Source organism: Gadus morhua, chromosome 12 (assembly GCF_902167405.1).
Source record: "Gadus morhua chromosome 12, gadMor3.0, whole genome shotgun sequence".
Classification (NCBI taxonomy): Eukaryota; Metazoa; Chordata; class Actinopteri; order Gadiformes; family Gadidae; genus Gadus; species Gadus morhua.
Window position 1 is genome coordinate 843738 of NC_044059.1, and position 26378 is coordinate 870115.

The window sequence follows — 26378 nt, forward strand, 5'->3', positions numbered from 1 at the left end:
AATTCAGTTACCATGGTCAAAGCCTTGTGGCGCCCCTTACAAAAGGAATAACCTAAATAAAAACCTTGTCTGTCCCTCGAGAAGGCCGTGAGGAGGTTGAGGTGGAGGTGGATGGCCCATCCAATGCCATTTCCCTCTGTAGAATAAATGATCAAAAGGAAGAGTCATGTGAAATAGTTACAGCACTGTTCGGTTGAGTTTCCCATTGTGATGGCTCTTTAGAAAATTCAAAGGTGGCACCACTTTCAACGTACATTAATCTTGGATAGTCAAGTGCCGTGTTGTCCATTATCCCTTACATAACAGCTATGTCAGTGACACAATTAGGCCTCGGAATTTTTTATTCTACAAATACATATTATAGCTGTGAGAATTTATAAGAAAAATCACCTCCATAGTCGCCCTGGAGTCACAGGCCGACAGAGTCTCCTGAAAGAATCAGGGAAACCTATTATAGGACATTCTTTCTAAAAATTCAACATTTAGAAGAATACGTGACACTTTGCTTTTATAGTTATATACCTCTGGAGATTGATTGTGGGCGGCTCCTCCAAATATGTTTACCTTCAACTAAAAATGACACAATTTAATTTACACTCAATCATTTCACATTTGATTAGCAAGACAATTATTTATGTCCATTGCCAAAACATGAATACTCATTACAAACGCCATGGATGTCGAGGGCAGTTGGGTCAGAGGACATCCCCCCTTCCACTCCTACCATCATCGGGCCGACCTTCGTTATTGGCGAGAGGCAGCTCCTCCGAAGTGGTGAAGGGCGGTGGGTGGAGCGGTCCCCCTCCCAGTCGTATTAATTTGGGTTTCTTTTTATTTGCTACAGGTAATCAACATGAGATTAAAGGTTGGACCCTAGGTCATTGCAAATCATAGGCGAGGTTTCACCTGAAATTATTCAAATGGATGCTTACACCTTACCACATTGAATAATATTTTTATATTTATTTTTGACATGGCCCCATGTTCGTAGGAGCGTGCTGGCACCACATCTATGGGGGTAAAAGGCATGATGATACATGATATTTTTCGAGACAATATGCAGAATCTTTCACTTACGAATTAACACAGCCGGGCTATTTTTTGCCAGCACGCCACCCTAGCCTTATTATGCGCAACCGTGTTCCCCTTGGCTGTGATTTAGACTTTGAATTCCGCGTAGGAATTCATAATAATACACTGCTCGCCTTGATGAAACACACCGCTCTCGCTCGATTCATTTTGCATAAGGGTGAGTCAAATGACGCGGATAAACGCCCCTTTTATGTGAACGCGCATTGAACCTAAAGCGGAAAACCTGATTCGACTAATTGAATCTAAAGTGAGCGTCGTCTGGTACCATTTAACTCTGAGTGCGAGTTGCGTCTCTGTCGAGGCCAGGTTTCCCAAGAAAGCCTGGGTATGTTCAGAGGCTGGACCTACTCAACTGACAAACGTTAACTCACTTGAAGGAGGGGTGTCTGTTGAAGTTTTAAAACTATTGGATCTGCCCAGTGCCACTCTGGATCTGCCATAACCAGTCGCTAACGTTTGGGCCGGGAATCACGTTGCGCACAGGCTGTAAACAAAACCAAACACCGTGCGTGAAGATGTCCGTCAACGAGAGCTGACTTAACGTCATCGTTCTCAGCCACTCCCTCTGTTCGCTGATTGGACCGCCAAAAATCTGGCTTCGAAGGGAAGCCAATGAATATACCCTTAGACCAAGACTGACTACTGAAATTAATGAAAATTGAGCGGCAAGTAGATAGGTGGCGGTGCCAGGCTAACGCTCTGTGTGTTGGAACTCAAAAAATGCGACAAAATGTTATTATATTTTTATTCGTTACAACTTTTGCAAATTTTATTGAGGATTTCATTGTCACTTAGCATATTAAAATACACTTTGAATAACGTATTTACAAATTATATTATTAAATTGCATAATGAATTGTCAATTGCATAATGTAATGACTTACATGCATTGCCATTTGAAGTTTCAAATTGCATTGACATTTGAATTTTGCTACATATGCATCCATAGATAAAGGATCTTTGGTAGTGGTAAAACCATACGGTTGTCCAGTTTTCCACTAAAATAGTGCAACAGGCTGGTCGAGAGCTGAGACAGCTGAGACAACAAACTTAGTTAACTCGCTAAAAACCTAACAGCCAGCCCGCAAAAGTTCTCTCTCAGACAGCCTACGCTTTAGCTGTCGCTGGGAGACAGTAAAGAAATACTTGAACAAAGAACAAATTATTGATCCACATTCTTACCTTTGCGTAGAGGCTACGGTTTGCAGGCTGATGTTGTTGATGGATCCTTGATGTTGTTCCCCACACAGGGGTGCGCACTGCGCAGCAGTCTTTGTAAACAACTTGCTGTACAATGTCAAGGTGTATCAATTTACATCCGCCACAATCGATCATAGACTAGCTCATTCACTATTCACTGGGATTTCCCATTTTTTTAATTGTTTATATTATTATCAGTGTTGGGGTAGTTACTCAAAAAAGTAATTAGTTACTTATTACTAGTTACTTCTATAAATTGTAATGAGATTACTTTATTAGTTACTGCATTTGAAAAGTAACTTCACTACTTATTACTTTACTTTCCCGTTTCTTAATTGACTGTAGATACATGGACAAACATCATAGCCCTATCATCACGTGTTAATTGGACCCGTTGCTAGGATACTTTGTTTGTGTTTTATGTTTGGGTCTCTTGAGATTCGTTAAGTTCTTTTGTGTGGCGTTACCGTTGTAAGTTACCGTTGGTTACTACTCCTAGCGTTCTGAATTGATCACAGTTAGTTGGTTGAATAAACCATGGATTATACACCGCCTCCGCCTCGTGTGTGGGAACATTGCATGTTATGAACCTAACCAATGAGGTTGCACGTCATTATTACATCGTAATTGCAATCCACTCTTGAAATAAATGAGTTTCGGGGTCAGTTCTACTCATATACAAAGAGCTAATAGTCAAAATTATACTTTTTGATGCCTGAACAATATGTCAGCTCTGAGTGCAGCTTTGCAATTTTATTGAGTTTAGAACACTGTTGGGGAATACAGTGTGCAGTCTTTTTGGCTATTCCACAAGACAAATATGGACGGCCGTGTTCAATCTTATTCAAACCATGCAGCAGGAACATGCAGTTAGCCAATTGGCCTGTGTTAGATCAAACAGGCTACTAATACTACTCCTACTACTACTACTACTACTACTACTACTACTACTACTACTGCTAATAATAATAATAATGATAGTAACAAATACTTTATTGCATAGAAAAAAAATATTAACATTTAAAATAAATAATACGACTAAGAATAATTAGACCACAACCACTTGGGTCTAGAATGAGGAGTGACCGTTGACATGGCGATTGTATCTTCATCGCTCTCTACCACCGCTCACGTCTAGAGAATCCCGTTCATCATCAATTCAATGTCCCCGTTAAAGATAACAAACTATTTGATCGTGATCGGATTCGGAACCTTTAGCCAAATTCCCTCTAGCCTTCTGCTCGTGCAGCCACACCCTCCGCTCTCACGTGAATGCAGCTGTGCAAAATCGCTCTGTAGCCGATGGTGCTCGTGGTGCCACTGCCTCCTCTTGCATGCGTGCGTTTCCTTCGCGAGCACCCGCAGCATCAGCAACACAAAAGAGACCTTAGTGTATGTGCGTGTGTGCGTGTGTGTGTGTGCGTGTGTTTGCTGCGGGTGTGTATGTGTTTGTGTGTGAACGGAGCGTTATACGGGGCAACCCGGGTTGATTCGGTTGAAGCGTCATCGTCGCGTTAAAGGTTGTGGAATTATTCTTGTTTCCTTCTATATGGCGATGGTTTTCTTTCGATAATTATTAGCGGACACATTTTCACCACTAGCCGATGACCTTGGTTCAAGCTTACCTTTAATTTGCATGACCTGCATAGAGCTTGCTGCATCCTTCACAGATGGATCGTTCTGTGTGTGTGTGTGTGTGTGTGTGTGTGTGTGTGTGTGTGTGTGTGTGTGTGTGTGTGTGTGTGTGTGTGTGTGTGTGTGCGTGTGTGTGTGTGTTTGTGATTTGTGAGCGTCTGTCTGTCTGTCTGTCTGTCTGTCTGTCTGTCTGTCTGTCTGTCTGTCTGTCTGTCTGTCTGTCTGTCTGTCCGTCCGTCCGTCCGTCCCGTCCGCCGTCCGTCCGTCCGTCCGTCCGTCCGTCCGTGTGTCTGTTCGTGTGTGTGTGTGTGTGTGTGTGTGTGTGTGTGTGTGTGTGTGTGTGTGTGTGTGTGTGTGTGTGTGTGTGTGTGTGTGTGTGGTGTGTGTGTGGTTGTGTGTGTGTGTGTGTGTGTGTGCTATGTAGTTGGGGCTTGTCTTTTTGATCGGATTGTAAAATGCTCAAACGCTGATGATGATAATAGCACCTACCAAATAATTAATTGTATCGTAAAACATGCTTTAGTTGAATGCTCTGTGATTATTTGTGTTGAAATAGACTGTACACATGTATCCAAAAGACCGGATTCTTTGTTTCTCCTGTGCGCCTTTTCGTTTGCATTAATGCTCATTATTTCATATTTATCTCCAATCTGTCGTTGTGCATACCTTCCTCAATACGTCTTCGAACCTACCATTGTAGCTTATTCACAATTTCTGACCATAGCAGTTCTGGAAGGATTTTATCCATCTATCTCTGTGAATGTGTCAGGTGAAAACGATGTGTCTTGTCCGTCATTCTGCTGGCATTTATAAGGCTGGAGACAGAAATTATTGTTATTGTTCCTTGTCAATCGCTAACCAGCTTGTACCACGAAGCTCGCTTAGAGGGTTAGCGAGGTATGTTGAACTCAAAGCCTGGGTTAGTTGTACCACGAAAGTCGATCTCTTTTAGCGTCGCTGTATCACCATGGTGATTTATGCTCGCAACCAAACCTGGTCGGGAGCAGTTTTTCGGGTGCGTTTTAATATCCATCCGTTCTCGGAGCTCGAGGACGTTGCCTAGCGACACGCACAAACACGCCCCTTTTCCTCGAAAGGCGATCTCGCCATCTCGTTTGAACTCAGCGGTGACCCGAGCGAGGCTTCCGAGATAGAATTGAAGATGGATGCGCCCGGTGTGACATGTAGTGAACTGTTTTCATTGTGTTTGGACCGCTTTGGTGGTTTAAATCGCAATTTCAATCACTCGTATTGCTGTAATAACTTACATATGCAGAAGATACATTGAAACATGAAATGAAGTGAACATTTTAGAAGTTCAAATGGCTGCGTTTTCGTACGGTGAAAACGCACCGTTTTCATTTATATTATTTCGTAGTCCTGAAATAATATAAATGAAAATAGTAGTAGTAGTCGGCCAATGCTACCGCAACAATAGCTTTCCGGGGTGGCGTCCATGTTTTTCTCCGACGACCTACGCTCAAAACATAATAAAAACGATTTTAGTGTGGGCGTGGCGTCGATCCGAGATCCGAGTCGGCTCGCAGAGAATACTCGAACGCAGTCTAGCCGGAGATCGGCTACTTAAATCGGCGTGCGCAGCTTCCTAGCCTCTCCCCTCACAATGGCGTCACCATTTGTGGTGTTCCCGTGGACCTCGGCGCACTTCTCGTACAGGCGTCTCTCCGGAGACAGAGGGTTTTACGGGACAGAATCGATCCCTTTGCATTGTCTGACGATATTCAGATTTCAGACTTTATTGTCATTGTGCAAACAACGAAATTGGGGTTCTTCATGAGAGATACAGATTCTCATCAGAGGGTGTTCGTTATTTGATCGTCCTTTTGGACCTTATGTAGACAATGCTTACTGCTGCGCATTATGTCTCCGTGGACAGAGTGCTAGAGTGGAGGTAGCGCGTCAGTCTTGAATTTCAACGCGGGGGGTTCGACTCCCCAAGTGACGCGAATTTATGTGAAGCTTAAAAAGTCCCAATTCCCCTGCATATGGCATATAGACCGGCGAATTTGAACCCCGGTCCGCTGGCGTGCGGGTCTTATACTAATCCACTACGCTAACAGCCGCTACCTCTCAGCGGTTGAAAACATGCGATACATTTCTTACATAGGGTGTATTTAAAGTGAATTCCCTAAATGATTGAATAAGGCAGGATGCACGTTGCTTATGCATTTTTAAATCATCATCATTCTGTTTGGATTTAATGGCGAACAATTCTGCATTTGGCATAGTATTTTATAGACAATATGCAGAATCATTTCACTTGTACCGTACGCATATAGACTGCTTGATCTATCGTAAGGTGAGAAAAATGACGCAAAAAAACGCCCCTTTCATGTGAACGCGCACTGAACCTAAAGCGGAAAACCTGGTTCAACTAATTGAATCTAAAGTGAGCTTCGTGGTACCATTTAACTCTGATTGCGAGTTGCGGCTCTGTCGAGCCAGGTTTTCCCAAGAAAGCCAGGGTATGTTCAGCGAGGTTCGTGGTATACCCCCCATGTCTTGCTTTCACCCACACTGTATTTGCTGTCAATGTCATTGTTCTAACATATTCAGAGTAGCCCTAGAAGCAAAGGAATCCGCATATTGTCCCATGATGAATTACCAGGCTTGGATAAAATGCAGTTGCTGCAGTCGTGATGTTGTGTTCCTGCCAACTGGTTTTGGTAGTGTAAACTGGTTTGGGTGTATAAACTGGTTTTGGATTGTGTCAACCTGGTTTTTTTAGTCGTATGAACTGGTATTGGGTTCTCTAAGCTGAATGTTTGCCTTCATTTCGAGTTGTCTCTATGGTAAATCGATATGCTCACTTAAGTTTGAAAGTCTAAAAGCAATCATATACGAAAATTGAATCCATTGTCTCGTTGTCTTTTAAATGACTGATGTGTCACGCAGGATTTCAATCCATACATAATATAGATGGAAAACATCTTTGGTTGCCTAAACAGACACATTGTTAAGTGTTGGAAGAACAAGACAAGAATTTAGTTAAATGAATCGATTTATCTACTGTGGACGGTAGAATAACACATACAACCTGAGGCTATACATTTGTTTTCCTCAGTCCTTTTCCATTAACACGAGTTAAGTTGCAAACATTACTGCACCTATTTTAATTTCTCGTATCAAAAGTGTATTCTAAATCAATTGGGCGAAATTCTGTCATTCATTCCCATGCGTCCCATGGGTGTCATAGAAAGGCAGTTCCTACGATTCCATCTGTTAATCGAAACTTTGATGTGGCCCACTTTAACTTGCATAATGTTCAACTGCTTCCAACACAGCATCATCTCCCATCGGTACCTTGTGTGGGTAGGTATGTATGCGGCTTGTTGTGCGGCGGGCTCAGCAAAGCTTTCTATTTATACTCTTGCAGTCAGCAAGCACTCTGTCTTTGAAGTGCGTCTCTGTAATGTAAGAGAGAGGCAGCCTGCAGGTTGGTAGAAGCCAGTCATTAGCATATCCCTGTGAGGTTGGCCTTGTGTGTTCCCAGCTCAACCCCAGTCGCTGGGGACGGAAGTGGAGGGGAAGGCCGGTGGTCACTCAAATATTTTCTGCTATTGTACATGGGGGGGCCATGGGACAAAAGAATGCAGGCTGTTGATATTACATATTGAAATTGAAAGCTGAAAGAGTGATCCCTGAATAGTAGGTAAAGTCTGTATTTATAGAGACTTTAATGCAGATAAATCTGGTGTCCAAACTATGCAAGTCTTTTTTATTAATATGAAGCATTGGTACTCAGACAGCTGTGATGCTGTGCATTACACAGCATTATAATCACACGTGCACATGAATCCAGGTCTTGGTTCACAATGGAAGCCTTTTGTGCAAAGCAGCCAGTTATACATGGTGAATAGTGAATGCCACTCTGTTCTCCCCCTGCTCGGGTTATGTTGCCACACAACAAAGTGTCACTCTGTGTTTCTTCATTTGGTACAGAACACCATCAGAGACACATCCCCTCGATACACACACTGTCAGACCACGACACCTGACCCTGGTTCACTGGTACCATACGCTAAGGGGAGTGCACGTGGATTTTAATTACCCATATCATCTATATTTGTTTCTTTATATTAGGTCTAGATGTATGAAACCATGCATGGAGAATAAGTTGATGATCCCTTGGAATCTCACCCTAAATATATTGTTTCGGGTGCAAACGAATCATAATTTTCGTTCTTTGCTGATCTTTCTCTCACTCATCTTGCATTTCTCTGGCTGTACTCATGGTCATTCTCTCACTCTCCACACACACATAGACACACACAGACACACACACACACATACACACACACACGCACGCACGCACGCACGCACGCACGCACGCACGCACGCACACACACACACACAACACACACACACACACACACGATGGAGCCTACAATGCACGTGACACCTGACTCCAGGTACTGTCCTAGTTCCACGGTGACAGCCGCCCGGCTGAAACCGAAACACATACAGACATACACACACACACTCTAATAGATCCACGCTCTTATACTCAACTGATCGCAGAAAGGTAAGAACAATTTGTTTTTACATACCAACAGCATCTTGTTTACATCTCTGTAGATTATTTTTTCTCAACATGTTTTACACTAGCCATACTCTCAAGCTATTGTGTTACTCGTTTGTATATTCATTATGTAATGTCAATATGCATGTCTGTCTGGCTCAATTGGTGTTCAAAAAGGTTGATTAGAAAGAGAACCACTTTGAGATGCCATCCAAAGTTAATTAGAATGTGTTTGTAATAGCCCATTATCTGCATGAGAGGATCATGTTCCAAATAAAAATAGAAAGAGCTTCTCTCCGAGGGCTACATTTACCAATAAAATATCATCTAGCCTTAGAAAAGAAGACAGGTGACCGATTCTTGCCGTAACAGACAAACACAACACATCACAAACACAAAGCTGGATATATCGATTGCTACACTAGACGTCTCGGGGAGGATTGAAAGCTAGTGGCTGAAAACGTCCAGCACTAGAATGTATGTTTGTGAATATGACCAATGATCAACACAAATGACTGCCATTGGTCAAGAATAGGATTGTCCCAAATGGTAACACTGCGTCGGAGTCGGTGGAATGTTATTGCTGTTTGTTTGTGCAAGTATATAAACGTTTGCCTGAATTGACCAGCTTGCAAGCATTCCTAAGGACCAGAGAGGGTGTATAAAGAAGAGAGAAAGGGCATGGGTCACACAGGTAGGTAGATGAGATAAGTGGTGAAGGGTTATCTCGTAGAGGCTTTATAGATTGCGTTCAGAGCTGAGGTTTATATCACCAGAAGTTACTGTATAGAGTGAGGAGCATTGGGGTCTTGACCTAAGCCCTCGTCTCGCCCCACCGCACTTCCTGATTGCGTCCATCAGTTGTTTGGATTAATCTCGCTCACGCGGTTACCCACCATTGCCGAGCTCACCTTTCTTCATAATTACCACCCCCCCAAACACCACACAAACACACACACACACACACACACACACACACACACACACACACACACACACACACACACACACACACACACACACACACACACACACACACACACACACAACATAGGGACATAACCTATGCAGACATAAAGGCAGGCAGGCAGGCCAGCATGCATGGGTGCATACGTTATGTTATGTGTGTGTTAATAAGCTCCTGATGACCCAAACAGTGGTGCAAAATTAACCTCTGTCCTAAAGATGATGAACGGCATTGTAAACAGGCTAACACAACATTTACCGTCCGTTTCATTTGCCATAAATCTCTGGAAACAACATAGCCATGTGTGCACCTCAAAGGTCATAAATAAACAGGGGCACATGCCACACGAACACACATACCTCCTTTAGGTTTCGTTTGTTTCCCCAGCAGCAACAGCTTTGGTGCTTGCGGTTTCACAGAACACACATTTCCACCAAACATAAGAAACCTAAGGCCTGACCTCGATGGAGACCAATGATTGGGGTTGAGGCGTGATAGCTAGAAACATTCTCTATTCCATTAGGCAACAGGGACGGATTTTTAAGTAAGTTACGGGTGATTCTAGAATAGATTTGCAAGTTATCCATTATTATACTCTTTTTGGACAACTTAATATATTCAATTATTGTATTATATTATATATTATAAGATAATTTTAAAGGGCGGCTGAGAATTAGAGAGCATCCCGGCAGGAATTCGTCTCTGTTCGACTCTGTAGTTAAAATTTAAGACAGAGGAATTGAAAGAACTGCAGGGTGTCTCTGTCTGTTGTTGAAGGCCCTCAACATGTGTTTGCTTTGCAGCGTCTCAGAAGAATGCTTTTCCCTCGAAACCCCCTCCCCCCCTTAATGATGTGGTGTTGTTATTTAAATCCTAGAACCCCATGTCTCAACACAAGCATCTTTAAACAGAGTGGTTGCCCCCGATGCAATTAACACACACACGCACACGCACGCACACACATTTTGTCTGATAGCCAAGGCAGGCTGGCATTGATGAGGAAGGAGAAGAAGGGCAAGATTTGTCTGAAGCAGAGAAAGACGAGAAGAAAAAGGATTCTAAGGCGATTAAAGTGGCTTAACATACTGCTGCCGTTGTCTGTCAAAGTGGATGATGTGCAGTGGCATTTGCGCGACTCTCAGGTTTCTCCTACTGCCTGGGTAGTCTCTCTCTCTCTCTCTCTCTCTCTCTCTCTCTCTCTCTCTCTCTCTCTCTCTCTCTCTCTCTCTCTCTCTCTCTCTCTCTCTCTCCTCTCCCTCTCTCTCTCTGTCTTTCCCCCTCTGTCTTTCTTCTCTTTTCATCCCCCTGTACTTTTTTGCACTAAAGCGGATAACAACCATCCCTATGTTCACTTCCTCCCTCTCACCAGCCTGAGGTGGGCAGTGACCATGGCGACAGATGCCAGGGAAACTAAGCATGACACGCATGTAGAGGTAACCGTATCCAAAGGCCCAGGTAAATAGGAAAAACAGAGTGCTTTATAAGACGCCATCTTAAAGAGACAGCACCCAGAAGAGGGGTGTGTTGCAGACAACATTGAGTGGAGAAATTAGAGGACATTGGGTCCCTGCAAAATGTTTAAGTTCTGCTGTCTTCTTAAGAAGTGCATGGTTTGGAGGTGGGCTTGGTCGTGATGGTAAAACTCTCAGATACTGCCTTTTGAAGTGACGTCTGTGTGTTGTGGCATAGCTTGATGCCTTGATGATTTTTCCTCTGTATTCTTTTATTACATCCATGGGTCCATCCATGGGTTTAAAAATTTCACAAGTTGCATGAGTATTATAGTGTCATAAGGTTATGTCAAGTAACTTTGAATAAAGCAAAAAAATTGAGGCCAAAGTAAAACACACATTCTGTGTATTAATTGTATGTATTAAATTCCTAACCTGATCATAAACTGGATTCTGATTTAACTTGACCTGACTGAGCTCTTTTGTTCTTCTTTCCTGGAAGTCTTCAGTACACTTTTAATACACCATAAAAGACGTGGCTCTTGATGTTTATTACTGATAAACCTGTAAGGAAGTGCAAACACAATTCAATAATTTACAACTTCTCATGGTTTCAGTTTTCTAATGCAATCCATTATCTTATGAATTAATTGGATTAAGAAGGTATTTTATGTTATACAAATCAATATTTACTTGACATACTAACAAACCTGCGGCATTCAATGACAGCTCTGGATGCATGTGTGTATGTGTTTGTATTGGAATATAGCATCTGAAGAACACACACAGGAAGCAGTGAGCCTTGAAATTAGCTGTTTAGGCAGCTCAAGCTGACTGGTTCTCAGCAAACAGTATTGCTGACTAGCGTGCCTACACTGTGCTTGAAAATATGTCCTTTTCGGTTTCACTCATGAATCAGCAATAGCGCCAGTGGCAGTGTAATATGGGCCGGCATGCAGGGATCTCAGGACAAGCAGAATGTGTGTGTGTGTGTGTGTGTGTGGGGGGGGGGGGCATATCGACCATATCAGTCAATATCCATCTTTATTTTGACAGAAAAAACAGGGTAGATTAATAGTTTACTGTAGAAATCATTATCACAACACTTTTGCAAGGTTGACCAAAACAATTTTTTTTCCAAATAGTGTGAACAAATCCATAAATATAATTGGGTTAGCTATATTGAAGAAGCATGTTTAACCCTGAAGACAGGCATGTCACCCCCGGACACAAATGAAAAACAGGGTGAATATAGATTCAATTTTTGATAGGATGATGACCTTAAGGTATCTTGAGCACATTCTCTGGTCATTTATGCTCTAATCGCCAGTAACCAACCGAAGCATAAATAATAACACATAGGACACAAAGACACACCTCTCAGATGCAGATTCATGAAACTCTTTAACTGTATCATGCTCCATGATGTATCGAGTGTAGTGGACGCCATGCAGAGTGAAATCCCACACTAGTTGCTACTTATAGCATCGAAAGAGATACCCATGAGTCCTGAGAGGGCGTCTCCTCGTAGCGGTGTAGAGTATCTTTAACCCCACAAGTATACAGACAACATTACAATCAGGCAATACTAACCACCTGACTTCTGTGCACACATGACAGACACACAATACAAACACTTTTTGTTCTGAATTCAATGATTCATGAGACTGAGGTATTAAACGTTTCTGTTTAGGAGTTATTTACAAACCATAGGCTGAAAATATGGTCATAGGAAATTCATATGCAATTGTGAAAGAAAGTGTCAACAAAGTGCAGACCAACCAGAGTTACCCCAGGGGAAAGTCTGGCTTACTGTATGTGGGACTTACTGGTATGAAGGAATTATGGAAAAATAATGATATTGACCTCAAGCACAAACTTAACTCTTGCTACTTTCAACCAAATGCACACAGCTTCTTGTCAAGCCCTATGCTGTCATATTGATATTGAAGCTCTGATAGTAGTCACTGTAATCTTTTTATTTTTGCCAACAGAGCGGAGACAACAGGGCAAATTCCAACCCTTCAGACGGTTGTTCGGGAAGAGAAAGAAGCGGGAGACGGGGAGGAACCTGGGTGCAGTAGAGCTAAAGGACCATTTTTCTACTGGGGAAGTGTGCAATGGAGTTGTCTCTGTAAATGAGGACATTTTGAGGTAAGTAATTGTTAAATATTATATTGATAATGTATACAAGCTTTTTCCGTTTTGTTTTTTTATGGAGATTAAGCAGGTGGGCGTTTTTTTTTGGAGAGTCAATAGGTTTTATGATACATTTTTGATTTAATCTGAAATATGAACACCTTATGACTAATTGAGCTTGGAGTTATTGTATTATTTTGTATTCATTATTGTATAGTATTTATATTCTGTAAAAGGTGTGTTAGCTCCATTCAAACTGAACATACAATACAACTATAAAATGCTTGTAATTGTTTGAGAGCATTCGTGTGCATAGCCAAATAAATGTATCATTGTGCTCATTCTCAATGGGTGATCTATTAAGTGCATGAAGAAAGGCTTTACAGTTCATTCAGTAAATGCGATTTACACTCTGGGTTTGATGGCATGCAGGGAGTTGAATCCCGTTGTGCCCCGAGCTATCTCTCACGACAGCATCTTCACTCCGGAAGAACTGCCAAAGGAAGCTGTTCTGGATCAAACCATGTCCCAGGAAAACGTCTCTGACAAGGTCAGGAACCTGCAGGTATTACAACCATATGGTGATTAACACTACCTATAATCATTACAGAGGGGTTTTCTCAAACAAAGTAGGTTTCCATGGCTCATATTAATTAACCTAAATAGCAAAAATATCCAAGTAAAATGTCTTATCTCTCATAAGAATTGTATCTTGTATTTTGATGGCCATTAAGAGGCAGATAGCCCAAGGTATCAAGTTTGGGAAGAAGCCTCTATCTCTGAGAAAGAGTGAAGACGAGTGCAGTTCAGATGAGGAGGAGCTTCCGCAGAGTCCTCTCAAGGTGATAGCCCATGTGGAGACCATGCCTACAGAAACTGAGCCCAAGGTAGGTTCTAGTATGATACGATACAACTTTATTTGTCAATTAGGGCAGAAATTCTTTTTGATATAGCATCAATATACAAACATGTGAACACACATTTGAGGCATAAAGAATCGATAGACAAACATGAAACATAGCCATAAATGACAGTATCAAGCATGACGGAAGCCAAGCATACATATGTTACAAAGAGGCTTCATAAATATATCGAAAATGTCATCACTTTGAGACATTTTATGAAAAATCTTAATGTTATTGGTTTAACAAAAGGATTGATTGATGTATAAAGAAGTATTTAAGTCTGTTGCGGTTGAAAGAAGGAACTCTAAAGCGCCTGTTAGAAGGCAGGAGCTGATATTCTCTGTGTAAGACGTGAGACGTCAGTGGAAATATATCTGGCCAGCCTGAGCATGATCTTGTTGTGGGCTTCCTGGAAGAGGTGTGCTACAGGTAGTCCAAAGATCTTTGAACTAATTTGAATTTGAGGATATAATTTGCCTTATCTTTGACTGAAAGGCAACTCTGCTAAGCTGTATTACAATAAAGCATTACACTCTGAATCACTGACATAAAGAACAAAGAAATGATTTGTCTGCTAGCTTCAAAGGATCTTAATCTCTGCAGGAAATAGATACGCTGTTGTATCTTTTTGCAGGTAAATTCTATGTGAGAGGTCCATGATACATTTTCGTCTATCATAACGCCAAGTATTTGTAGGTTGGGACTTGATTGATTTCTGAATCATGGATCTTCCACTTGGGACAGTTGAAAGTTAGATGGTTTTCCAAAAATGATTTCCTCTGTCTTCAGTGTTAATGATCAGCAAGTTTTTATCACCCCATTCGACTAACCAATCCACATTGCCCTGGTACAGTGTATGGTCCTCGGATTGGGTGAATAGGGTCATTAGGGTGGAGTCATCAGAGTATTTTAAAAGATATTGGTTTTGGCACACTGGTGGTGTAGTCTGAAGTGTACAAGGTAAAATGCAAAGGGGAGCTAATACAGCTCTGGTGTATTCCAACATTGGTGGTATTTGGAGAGGATAGTGTGTAGTTGACCTTGACTAGCTTAATCCTTTTTGTGAGAAAGGAAAAAAACAGTGACTAAGATAGGGGTTCATCTGAAACGTAATCATTTTAGATAAAGTATTTCTGTCTGAATGGTGTTAAACGCAGATGAAAAATCCAGAAAAAGAGACCTGGCATAAATATTTTGGGTTGTCATGATGTTTAGATATGATGTGCACCAGTGAAACCAATGTATCCTCTGTACTACGGCCTTGTTTGTATGCAAACTGGAATGGGTCTTGCTACCTCCCCAGGTGTCTATTTAGGTGTTGAACCATGATCTTTTATATTGACTTCATGATCACAGAGGTAAGGGCTATTGGCAGAAAATCATTGTAATCATTGGGGCATTGATGTCTTACCGTCTGTCTTTCTGAAATTCATTGATGACTCCATCTGGTAGAAACCACCTTTAAATATTGTTCCCAGGTTCAACTAGCAAGCCAGCAGGCTCCGGTACACAGTCCCCCCCTCAAGTCCCCTAGGTCCAGGAGAGTCCTCCATCCCACCGGTACCATTGAGTCAATCAACCTGGACGCTGTGCCACAGTGTGCCCCGTGTCTGGACAACACAGCTGCCAAGCATAAGCTGTCTGTGAAGCCCAAGAACCAGAGAATCTCCCGCAAACACCGGCGCTTTACCCAAGTAAGAGCCAGGTCCACACATCAGTAAGTTACAAGTTTTTGCATTGGTTGCCCCCAGGCCTGGATTGTGTTCGTCCAAAGAATTTGACCCATTATTTCATAATTCTACTAACCCTACCCTTCTTGCTGACTCCTGGGATAACATCTGCCTCAAGGGCTTTTTTGCTTTTTAATGATTCCTTTTCACCTCCACCCATAGTGTTTTTCACCCATTTTTGTGTGAAAGTTTGTTTGTCTGTTTTCCAGTAAATGTTGATATTGATGGCCCAAGTGTGCTTCTATGTGTAGAGCATTTGAATTTTGGGCGAGGCAAGGGGTCCATCCCGTGCTGTAGTTACCAGTGGGGAACCTCCCCTAATCATTCAAGTTGGCTAGTCCATCTCTCACCCAGCTGGCCCATCTTGCCAGAGGGCCGGATCAGCTGCTGTTTTATTCTTACCTTTATTTCTTTCCCAGTCTGGCGGTAGATAAAATCAATCTTGTTGCATGACATGGTAAGAGACATGTACATTTTCGCTCCATCCAGGAACTACAGGATTCCATTCCGGGGGTCTTGCAGGAGGATGAGGAGGTGGCAGGAGGGTTTGCTGCTGAGGAACATTGCCTACAGTCCCTGGAGTCTTCCAATAAACAACAATGGCAGCAGGAGGTGGAGGAGAGGATCCGACAGGAGGAAGAGGAGAGGGCAATGAAGGTAGAGGAGAAGAGGCTGCGGAAACTAGATGAGGAGAGGTGCAGTCAAGTGCAGGAGGAGGAGCGCATCCACAGAGCTGAAGTAGAGGAAAGGAAGCAGAGAGAGTTGGAGACTGAGAGGAGGAGGAGGGAGGAGGAAGAGGATGAGAGAAGGATCAGGGAAGAAGAAGAATGCAAGCAACGTGAGGAGGAACGTAAACAGGAGGTGGAGGAGGAGGAAGAGGAGGAAAGGAGGAGGATCCAAGAAGAACAGGAGCGACTGCAATGGGAGGAGGAAAACCAAGAGAGAAAGCATCGGCAGGAGCAGCGGATACGAGAGGAGGAAGAGAGGAGGCAACAGGAAGTTGAGGTGCAGGGACTCCTTTTGGAGGAGAAGAGGCTCAGAGAAGAGAGGGAAAAACAAGAAAGGAAGAAAAGGCTTCATGAGGAGAAATTTAAAACAGAAGAAGACGAGAAAAAGAAGAAGGAAGAAGAGGAAATACACTGGAGAGAGATGGAGGAGAGACAGAGGCCCTTCTCTTTCAAAGTATCCTCGGGCGAGAAACAGATTCTGTTCCAGAAGGTCAACCTGACTCCTGTTACACCAGCCAGTGGCCACCAGGGCGGCGCTGTAACCGACCAGCGTGCAGGCAACAAAACCTCCAGTCCTGATGGAGCAGATCCCCACAACCTAATATCGTGTCAGTATGTCCCCCACACAGCCATCCTGGTGACTGGGGCCCAGCTCTGTGGACCAGCAGTCAATTTAGACCAGATCAAAGACACAGCCTGCAAGTCACTGTTGGGTATTGGCGAGGATTGGAAAGCTCAAGGAACACCACCGACCAAGAGCAAGACCTCCCCAGACCGAAAATCTGGGAAAACCAAATCCCTGAATGAATCCATGCTCACCTCAGACCAGTCGAGTGCAGCGGTCCTTGCCGAATGGGCCAGTATCAGATCCAAGATATTTAAGGGGGCAGACGAAGGGAAGTATGAGGATTGCCCTGAAAAAAGCAAGAGCCAGACAGGGCCTGATGGCGAGGATGCTAACCAATCCTCGTTCCCACACTCCAACCTCAGGAAGACCATGTCTGCGAGCGCCAAATTCTCCATCACCCCAGCCAAAAAGAAGTTTGGAGACTCCAATAGGAACTCTGAGCTGTTGAGTCCAGAGGAAAAAGAGACAGTGAAGGAAGGTGCATTCTTTTCTGATACCTGCAGCCAGCCCCAGGCAGCCTCCCCGACCCCAGCTGCTAAGTCCCCCAACAGGACCAATAAAACGGTCCGCATTGCAGTAAGAGGTACAGAGGAGTGTATGTTTGCCAAAGACCTCCCTTCGTTTCTGGTTCCCAGCCATCAAGCCAAACCGGAGGGGATGGAGAAGAAAGGTCACAGCCAGGATGAGGCAGAAGGTTCTGAGGGCAGCGAGGAGAGGGGACCCGACAGCCAGGACAAAACCTCCCCCTTTGGAATCAAGTTAAGACGGACAAACTACTCCCTCCGCTTCCACAGTGAGCAATCCATAGAGAAACGAAAAAAACGCTACAGCGCCGGGGACAGTTTTGACGGTGTCCCCTCTCCCCTCACACCCATGGACCCGGACTCCACCCCTGACAGCACGCCGGTGTTCTCTGAGACACCGAGCCCACCATCGCCTCTCAAAGACGGCGCCATGGTGCAGTTCTTACAGGTATCCCCCTCGTCCATCCCATTCCGCACAAAACCGGGGCCGAAACACGACTGTGATGGGGAGAAAGTACCTTCCAGATCTTCTCTCTACCAGAGACCCCTCACATCGCCCAAGCCTGCGGCAGCCGCGTTCAACCCTCCCCCTTCGCCGCTGCCCAAGGACCCCAGTGAAGCGGTGGCCCAGGGGAGCGGGAGGGGTCCAGAACCTTCTGGGAAGGAGCAGGGTGAGGCTGTGGAGGAGACTACTGCCGTGGCCCGTCTGCAGAGGGGCAACCAGGCACCTGGGGACGAGGAGCCCAAAGAGAAGAAGTCATTCTTCCCATCCATCAACATCCCTTGGAGAGAGAAGGTGGACCGAAAGACAGAGCTTCTCAAAAAAGGTGAGAGGTACTATTCTTACCTTTGAGACATACCTGAGAAAATATTATACATGATATAATATTATTATATCCAGACGTCACTTCGCAATGACATTTTCCATTTTGGAAGCAAGTGTGTATGGAAGTATCACTGTGGTGTTGATAATGAAATTATTGGTCCTTATGGGAAAACATGGTTGTGTTTGAATCACAGCAATTCTCATGATTCTACGGTAATACAAATCTCTGGAGCACTCTCAAAATATTTAAATGTTCCTCACTGACTGTTTACCACTATATTGTCCATATATTGGAGATACCTATAGATTACAAAATTGGTTGGGTTTGACCCTTACCTCATAATTTAGTCATGTTTGGTTTTGAAAAATCTCTAGTTGCCCTTTTCAATCACTTAGGTGTTTCACCTACTATTTACTAGTCTTGTTTTTCCTTCAGTCACTGTTTACCTGGGTTCATTGCTATTTTTCCTTTCCAGAATTAGTATTTTTCTTTTCATAATTATACCCCACTTTCTCGCTTTTCCATACTTTCCTGTCAAACTCTTCATAAAGCATATAAATCATAAATACATTTAAAAAATACCTAATATCTACCTGTCTGTATGCAGAGAAACCCTCACTACAGAGCCGGCACTCTCTGGACAGCGCACGGCTCCAGGAGAAGGAGCAGGGGCCCCTGTGGATCACACTGGCTCTGCAGAAGCAGAAGGGCTTCAGGGAGCAGCAGCAGAGCCGCGATGAGAGACGCAGCCAGAGGGAGGCAAAGCTGGCAGAAAAACAGTCCAAGGAGCGAGAGAGTGTATGTATCCTCCATCTTTTTTATCACCTCTCCTGCCCCAAACTCACTTTGAATATAAGTGTTATAGCACACCCATTAACACATAACTGCAAGGACATAAAGTATAAGGAAAGGTACAGGCCCCTTTCATTTTCATTTGCCCCATCAGCAGGCTCTACTGGTCAGTCCCACGGACGGCAGGGGAACCCAGGGCCCTAGACCAGGAAAAGCTCTGACCCCCGAGGAGCCCAAGAGACCAGATAGTCTTCTGGGACGCTTTGACCGGCGAGAACATCTGAAGAAAGCAAACACTCTTCCCAGCTCTGTCACCGGTAAGAAGCTGGATTAATGGTTTGCAAGTTGTTCCCATGTGCTGTTTCATTTATAAATGTTATACATATTTGATGACAGTTGATTGTGCTTAGAGAGCTTATCAAGCAAGAGTTATGACGCTCACACAGAAGTTGGATTTATTTAAAGTTAAAGTTCAAATGACAAAGTATCTGTCGTAATACACACTTCAAGAAGAAACTACAACGTAGTATTCGTCATTCACATTAAATTGCAAAAAAAGTAGCAGACCCATTCTGTTATCGTGTTATCGTATTACAAGTGACACCTAGGTATACGTTGATGCCTTACGCTGTTTAGTATTGCATTATTCCATTTGTCTTCCAAAGAAGCTCGTCACTTAACCATCGGACGCTATGGTCTATGCTTTTCATTTTTGCGGTGTAGTCGAGATTGCAGACTCAACATCATTGCCCCCTGCTGTGAAGGAGGTGTCCAAGCGCTTCTCTTCCAGTGACTCTCCCCAGGTGTGCACAGAGCCGGCCTGGCTGGCTCTTGCCAAGCGCAAGGCCAAAGCCTGGAGTGACTGCCCTCAGATCATCAAGTAGCCCACACTGCACACTGCCCACCGACTGTGTCAAGAATATCCCCTTCATTGCAGTTCAGCTCCAGGTCCTGACCCTGTAAAACCAACAAGAAAAACATACACAAAAAAAACATTCAATGGTTGGTATATTAATCAAGATAAAGTGTGATTTACCGTGAAATATACGAGAAGATCAAAACAAAATCATACTTTTATACTAACCATTAGTATTGCAAGCATGCACTTACTATATAGTCAAATGAAAATAGAAATGAAAAAGTAAGTCACTAGAAGAAACATGTCAGTTTGATGTTTGCTCTCAGCTCTGAGCACCTCGGATTTAAGAACGACAAAAATCCACTGGCAATACCCACAATGGCTTCCGTTGCAAAAGCCAATCCAAATTACTTACTTTTTTTTGTAGCCATTGTGGTCCCCATGGTTGTAGATGGATCCTGTGGTAAAGATACCCCATATTATATCCTCATCTCAATAGAGTTTAACCAACGGCTTGTGGGGAAGAATGTCAAAGCCAGCGTTTTGTCAACATGGGGGTTTCAAAATATTGTTTTAAGGGCTAAATGATTTCATTAACTTACCTGGAGGACAGAGCTGGGTGAACTTTCCACCAAGCATCCCAGGTGTTAGTCATCTCCTTTGTTACATTCCAATGTTGGTGTAGTTTAATGCTAAGAGTTTCCCTTGCACTTAAACACAGATAGGCCATCTCCTCTCAGAGCCTCCAGTTTTGTTTTATGAACTGCGACCTGTACTTAGCCTAACAATGTGCACTGTGTCCGTGACGACTGTGACAACTGTCAAAGAAGCTATTGTATAATTTGCCATGAAACAGTTGACACAATTTCTATCTCATGCACGCTAATACAATCTTTCAGAAATCCTTCGTGGTGCATAGCTAAAAACAGTGCGTCAAAGGCTGACAGTGTTATTGGGCATTAACTGTTAATTGTACATTGCTGTCACAATATGGTGATGAACGTAACACTCAATTGACTGGGTACAGAGTAAGAGTGAGAGAAATAGAATATGGCTACCTACTCGCTATAATATATGTCTCTTGTGTCTGTCCTACTGTAACACAACTGTGTTTGTGGGCATCACTTCCTTTTTAATGTGATTTGAACTGGTTAGCTTGTCATAACGTTTCAAATGGATTTCTACGACGCCATCTTCCTCACCTTTTGATGTAATGAGTTGTACGTAAGACATCATGACCTCTATTTAAGGAATCACGTATGTAAGTCAAGGGGTTCCACCAGGGCCTTGGTCAGCAAGGGGCCACCTAAGGCAGAGTCACTTGGGCATATTGTTTATACCTATGGTTGTGTACAATAGTGTAGCGTTGCACAGTGTTAAATGTAACAAATATGTTTGGTAATAATTGCACTTTTTTGTCCCACTTAATAGGTATTCATGAGGAAGTTCTTACGAAATGCAAAATGTTCTGAATAATGTTAAGTAAATGCTAATGTCTGAAACAAAAATTGTCCACCAGATTCCTTATTTCTCCGTCAAAGGTACATGTGAGAATTTGTAATTGAGACCCTCTAGAGGGACATCAGTGAGATTACCTTTATTTGTGGGTATTAACGTTGCTATGCATCTCCTGTCCCTGGAAGTGTTTCCATGTGGGCGTGTCCTTCCAGCTCCTCTTTGTTCGGCGGGTTCGTCAGATCTATGCAGTACACCATGTCGTTTCGACAACCCACCAAAAGGGTGCGCTCCCACACCACGGGCGAGGAAAACAGCTCTCCGGGGAGACTGAGAGAAGCGATCTTGCATCCGTCCCTTTCGTCTAGGATCCAAAGCATGCCGTCAGTTGAGGCCACTCCCACCAGAACCTGCTCTCTGCCCAAGGCGGAGCGGCTCTCAAAGGCAAATGGGCTGGCATAAACCCGGCCCGACGTCTGGAAGCTCCAGACCAGGGAGCCACCGGCGGTCTCCAAGCAGTACACGTAACCGTCGTGTGCGCCGCACAGCACCCTCTGCCTGTCGGGTGTGAAGCATGGCGTCGAGAACACCGCTCCTTTTGCCAGAAACTGCCACAGCTGAAATGGGTTGCGAATTTGAGTGTCAAATTTGAATTTCTGTGTCTCGTTTAGAAGGGCGTCAAATTTGATTGTAGCATCAAAGACTAAACTAATGCACTCACCAGTTGCCCTGTGTCGCTGAAGAAGCAGATGTTTCCGTCCACAGAGCCAATAACCACACAGCCAGGAGAGCCAGAGGGAGAGGAGAAGAAGGGAGTCTCTCGGTTGTATGTCCACATCACCTCTCCGCTGTCCTGTAATGTCAACCCAATAAATGGCGGGCAGACCAACTGTGACCTCTGTATAACTATGGCCCATCTACAAATGACCGACCAACCAGCGGCTCCTCATCTAAGGGATGAGCAGTGGAGCGTGAGGACCACGCAAACCCATCACCAGCACACTTCTTTACGATCTTTATTGAAAATGTCTGTGGATCTGACCCTCTTTGCTGCTGGCGTTTCAAAGTGCAGTCTATTTTTTACCGGGCAAAATGTGAGGGAGGTAAAGAGGGTTTCAAAAAACATCAAAACAAAACAAAAAGGGACATAGTATAGTCCCTCATATTGTTTAACTTTGATTGCCAGAGGATGAGATTCCATTTAAATAAGTTACAGAACCATCCATAACGTATAGTCTTTTCTAAACAACTTTGTGAGACAACAGCCAGGTATCATTTACATAGCAGCTTTGCAGTGCAATCATAGACCAACAGCACTGACGGTAAATCAGTTCTGTCATGTAATTTCATGGTACCAAACCAGCGGTCAAAAAATAACTGAATAAAACAGAGTTTGCTCCACTCACAGGGTAGAGACACACAAAGTGACCCCTCAAAGATGCGGCGTAAAGGCGCCTCCGGGTTGGTTCGAGGTATGGAGACGAGAAAACTGCCCCCCCCACAGTGATACTTCCATACACACTTTTGCGCCTACAAGAAAATAACACATATTGTACATAGAAACACAGCTCAAGAGTGTAGAAAAACGTTGATTATGATTTGTAATAAAATTGATGAACGCCTCAGTCATACCCAAGAGTAAAGTAAAGTCACTTCCAAAGCAATTGTAGGACTTTATATCTACCTTTAGGCTTGTATATCTTTCTTGATACATGATATCTGGCATTGTTAACTCATTAAGACACAATACAAAAATTTGAAGATAACCACAACAGTCATACAAAATTGTATGACTGTTGTGGTTCCTACCTGCGGGTCCAAGGCATAGAGATGGCCATCATGAGAACCTACGATAACCAAGCCAGTGGCGGGGTCCACCGCAGGGCTGCTTTTCACGGCATCACCCGTCTCAAACACCCACCGACTCGCCCCTGACGCCACACACAGAAAGTACACAGCGCCATCGTAGCAACCTGCAAACCAAAGACCTGAGTGTTAGTCGTGACGCTGTTTTTGCAAACACCCTTCAGTTCATCTTTTCAGTTGATCATTGAATCATGGTTTTGAGAACCGTGGCACTCACCTACTGCCAGCTGGGTCCCGCAGCGCATCACCACGGCTGACGACTCTATCCTGTCTCCCAGCACGCGCTCCCACAGAAGCCCCCCGGTGGTCAGGTCCAGGGCCTGCATGCGGTGAGAGTGGGAGCCGATGAACACCGTAGCTTTTTTTGACCCAGTTCCTCCGGCCTCTCTGTCCTGCACCACTACCAGCAGTGGTGAGGCGTCCACACAGCGACCCATGTCTGAAGACCATCTCACACGCAGCTCTGGGGATCTTGGCTCAAGCTCTGGGACCAACGCCCGCTGGATCCCCGTCTCGCTAGTATCTTTGGCTGAATAATCATTCTTGATGTTTGCCGATATCGTTTTACAGTGAGAGCCGCTGAGGGTCACTGGATTGCTCACATTCAATTCCAGTACCTGACCAGCCCTCCTCAGTACTTTAGTAAGTCTGCCATCAGTTGAACCTACTGGTCCATGTAGATGATGTGGTGCTGAATACGTTTCTGTGTGTTCTCTCTTGACCATGGTTGAAGAGGCAGGATGGTCTGCTGAACGTTTCCTAGCCGAGGGTGCGTTTGGAATATTGTTAGCTGCGGGGGAGAGCCGTGTTGCCCTCGCAACGAGGCACACCACCTCTGTGAACGACCCTTCAAGTATGGCTTCTAAAAGTCCCGGTACGCCAAGTCCGACGGTTGCTATGATGTCATCGCAGAGACGTAGGGCTTTCAGAGAGTCACCTCCACTGAACAGGAAGAGGGAGTCATCCTCAACCACTGCATCTTCCGGAAGACCTAAACTATCCTGACCATGAAAACAATAATGACATGCTAATTAAAAAGGAACCCATGTCATTGCAGCCATCACTTTAGTGTAAATAATAGAAACCCCATTCAATCACAAAGGGATAACTAGCGTATGAATTTAGACACATACAGGGGTTGCAGCGAGAATGGCAAGAATCTACCTTTTGAATAACCAGTGGATTGAAAGCAGTGAATGAAGAGATGAATGACTGAAAAAAGTTAATTTGTATTTATTTAATATAGTGTCCATACCTGCCATAGACAGATGAGTCTCTGTTTGAGTTTAGCCATATTCTCAAATGAATTGACTGACTCCAAATGTTCCCTCTGTTGTTGGTATAACTTCATCAGTGCATTCATGTCCACCTTTCCTGAAGAACAACATAATTTTATTGAAACAGAAAACATGAAAAGGAAAGTAACATATGGAGGAATGAGACAGGGAAAAATATTGTTCTCTGGTTTTGAAACTAACCATGAGCAGTTAGCGGCAGAGCCTGGACTAGAACCAAGGAGTCTGGAATGCTGGCACTGGGAACCAGCAGGGATAGCTGCTGTAGGACAACCCTGTGAAGGACTCTGATTGGGGCATCAGATCTGCTCCCGTCCTCTGGGAGGTCTTCTAAGAAGCCCCAGTCTCCCTCATGATCCCCGGGAACGGAGAGGCTCAGCTCCGCCTGAAGAGGAGTCGCTGCCACCTGGTGGACGGATGGTGACGCTACGACAAAGGCGACCAGTCGTAAGCCTTTGAAGAGACCCACGGCACATGACTCCACCTGAGGGAGACTCATCATGACCTGAAGATGACGAGGGAGTTGTGAGTACTGCATACTGTTACAATACAACATATTAATACTAGTACAATACTGTGAATACTGCATGTTAATACTGTTACTAAACTCGGAATACAGCATATAAATACTGGTGCTATATTGAATACCTGCACTGCACTCCATTTTGCCAGGAGGTTTATGTTCCCTGAGTGAATTAGAAATCAAATGGGAACCATGTAAGCCTCAAGATAACTTTTCTTAAACTTCAGTTGGCCTCGCAGTCTAGGTCACGGAAATTCAATGTTCTATGAACTTGCTCCTTCACTGATGGACTACAGATGTCCTGCAGTTATTTTCAACAATGTTGAGGCTGATCACTGCCACTTCCTTGAGCAAAGAAAGATTCACCTCATTCATATTAGTATCATAGTACGGGTAATGAGTAGCCTGACATCTCCACACCATTACGCGAAATACCAATTACCTATTTGGCGGTAACCTCTCACTTCACTTCCGATTTCTTAGGGCAGTGGTTCATTTGTTAACATGAACATTAAATGGATGCAAATACTCACAATTTAGTAAAAAAACATGGACCTGTGTTCATGCAACTGCTTTGCAGAGGTGAATCCCATTGAAATATAATTTGGGATGCACTTTCTTTTTCACAGATTCTCATTTCTCATTTTGTTCAATGTTCATGCAGAGCCTGCATGTCACTCCCTAGCAACAAACTGTATCCATCCTTTAAATCTAAGTAATTTATGTTATATCAGACAGATTTCTAAATTAGGCAGGGAAATGAGAACTGACATTGGATTAAAATTATTATATTCTTTTGTATACTGCACGTCCAGCGATACGAACATCACACATGCACGTATCGCGATATCAATATGAAAACTATATATGTTACAGCCGTAAGTGGATTCCATCTTGGTTACAAAAAGGCCTCAGCAGCACTCCCATAGGGCGCTCTTCTGTCATTGTATTAAACCTGCCCCATTTTAGAGGTTGTGATTTGCTCGACCCGGGCCGGGTCTGCGGGAAATCTGTCTGATTGGGAGGCATGTACCAGAGGTTCGGCTGGAATTTAGTACGGTACCCTGAGTAAAACTTAACAGAATAGGGACACCCAGTGGAAAAAATAAACAAAAACCCTCACTTGTTGCACTGTGTCCAAGTTCACGCGTTGGCCGTTTCGCTTTACCAGCCTGTCCCTCCGTCCCAGGTAGTGGAGATGTTTGCCTTCCATCTCGAC

At 43.8% G+C, this 26378-nt stretch overlaps 2 protein-coding genes across 3 annotated transcripts in view; one reads left to right on the forward strand and one right to left on the reverse strand.

The window, feature by feature from the left end:
- Positions 1-3570: 3570 nt before the first annotated feature.
- On the forward strand, positions 3571-21524 carry LOC115555972 (cancer-related regulator of actin dynamics homolog). Of its 2 annotated transcripts, none has more exons than XM_030373046.1 (9): positions 3571-3812; positions 12883-13042; positions 13460-13592; positions 13762-13914; positions 15411-15626; positions 16152-18369; positions 18977-19167; positions 19316-19478; positions 19885-21524. In XM_030373046.1, the coding sequence occupies exons 3-9, from the start codon at positions 13551-13553 to the stop codon at positions 20043-20045; spliced, it is 3144 nt and encodes a 1047-aa protein (XP_030228906.1). In that variant the 5' UTR covers positions 3571-3812; positions 12883-13042; positions 13460-13550; the 3' UTR covers positions 20046-21524. The 2 variants fall into 2 exon arrangements, with proteins under 2 accessions (XP_030228906.1, XP_030228907.1); XM_030373047.1 differs by having other exon boundaries at positions 3572-3812; positions 19319-19478.
- A 1487-nt stretch (positions 21525-23011) lies between these two features.
- The window catches only part of aasdh (aminoadipate-semialdehyde dehydrogenase), a 20997-nt gene continuing 17630 nt past the window's right edge, over positions 23012-26378 (reverse strand). Inside the window, exons 8-12 of the mRNA XM_030373044.1 lie at positions 26283-26365; positions 24820-25141; positions 24597-24715; positions 23559-24342; positions 23012-23448 (exon numbers count right to left, since the gene is read on the reverse strand). Coding sequence (XP_030228904.1) covers positions 23204-23448; positions 23559-24342; positions 24597-24715; positions 24820-25141; positions 26283-26365 — 1553 coding nt within the window. The 3' untranslated portion in view covers positions 23012-23203. The remainder of the gene's footprint in view (positions 23449-23558; positions 24343-24596; positions 24716-24819; positions 25142-26282; positions 26366-26378) is intronic.

What these genes read in the sequence shown, in the direction of transcription:
- LOC115555972 (XM_030373046.1), top strand. Translation starts at nt 13,551, where the DNA reads ATGTCCCAGGAAAACGTCTCTGACAAGGTCAGGAACCTGCAG. An exon ending in AGTCCAAGGAGCGAGAGAGT is followed by an intron (nt 19,168 to 19,315) that starts GTATGTATCCTC and finishes TTGCCCCATCAG; the next exon opens with CAGGCTCTACTGGTCAGTCC. An exon ending in TCTTCCCAGCTCTGTCACCG is followed by an intron (nt 19,479 to 19,884) that starts GTAAGAAGCTGG and finishes TTTGCGGTGTAG; the next exon opens with TCGAGATTGCAGACTCAACA.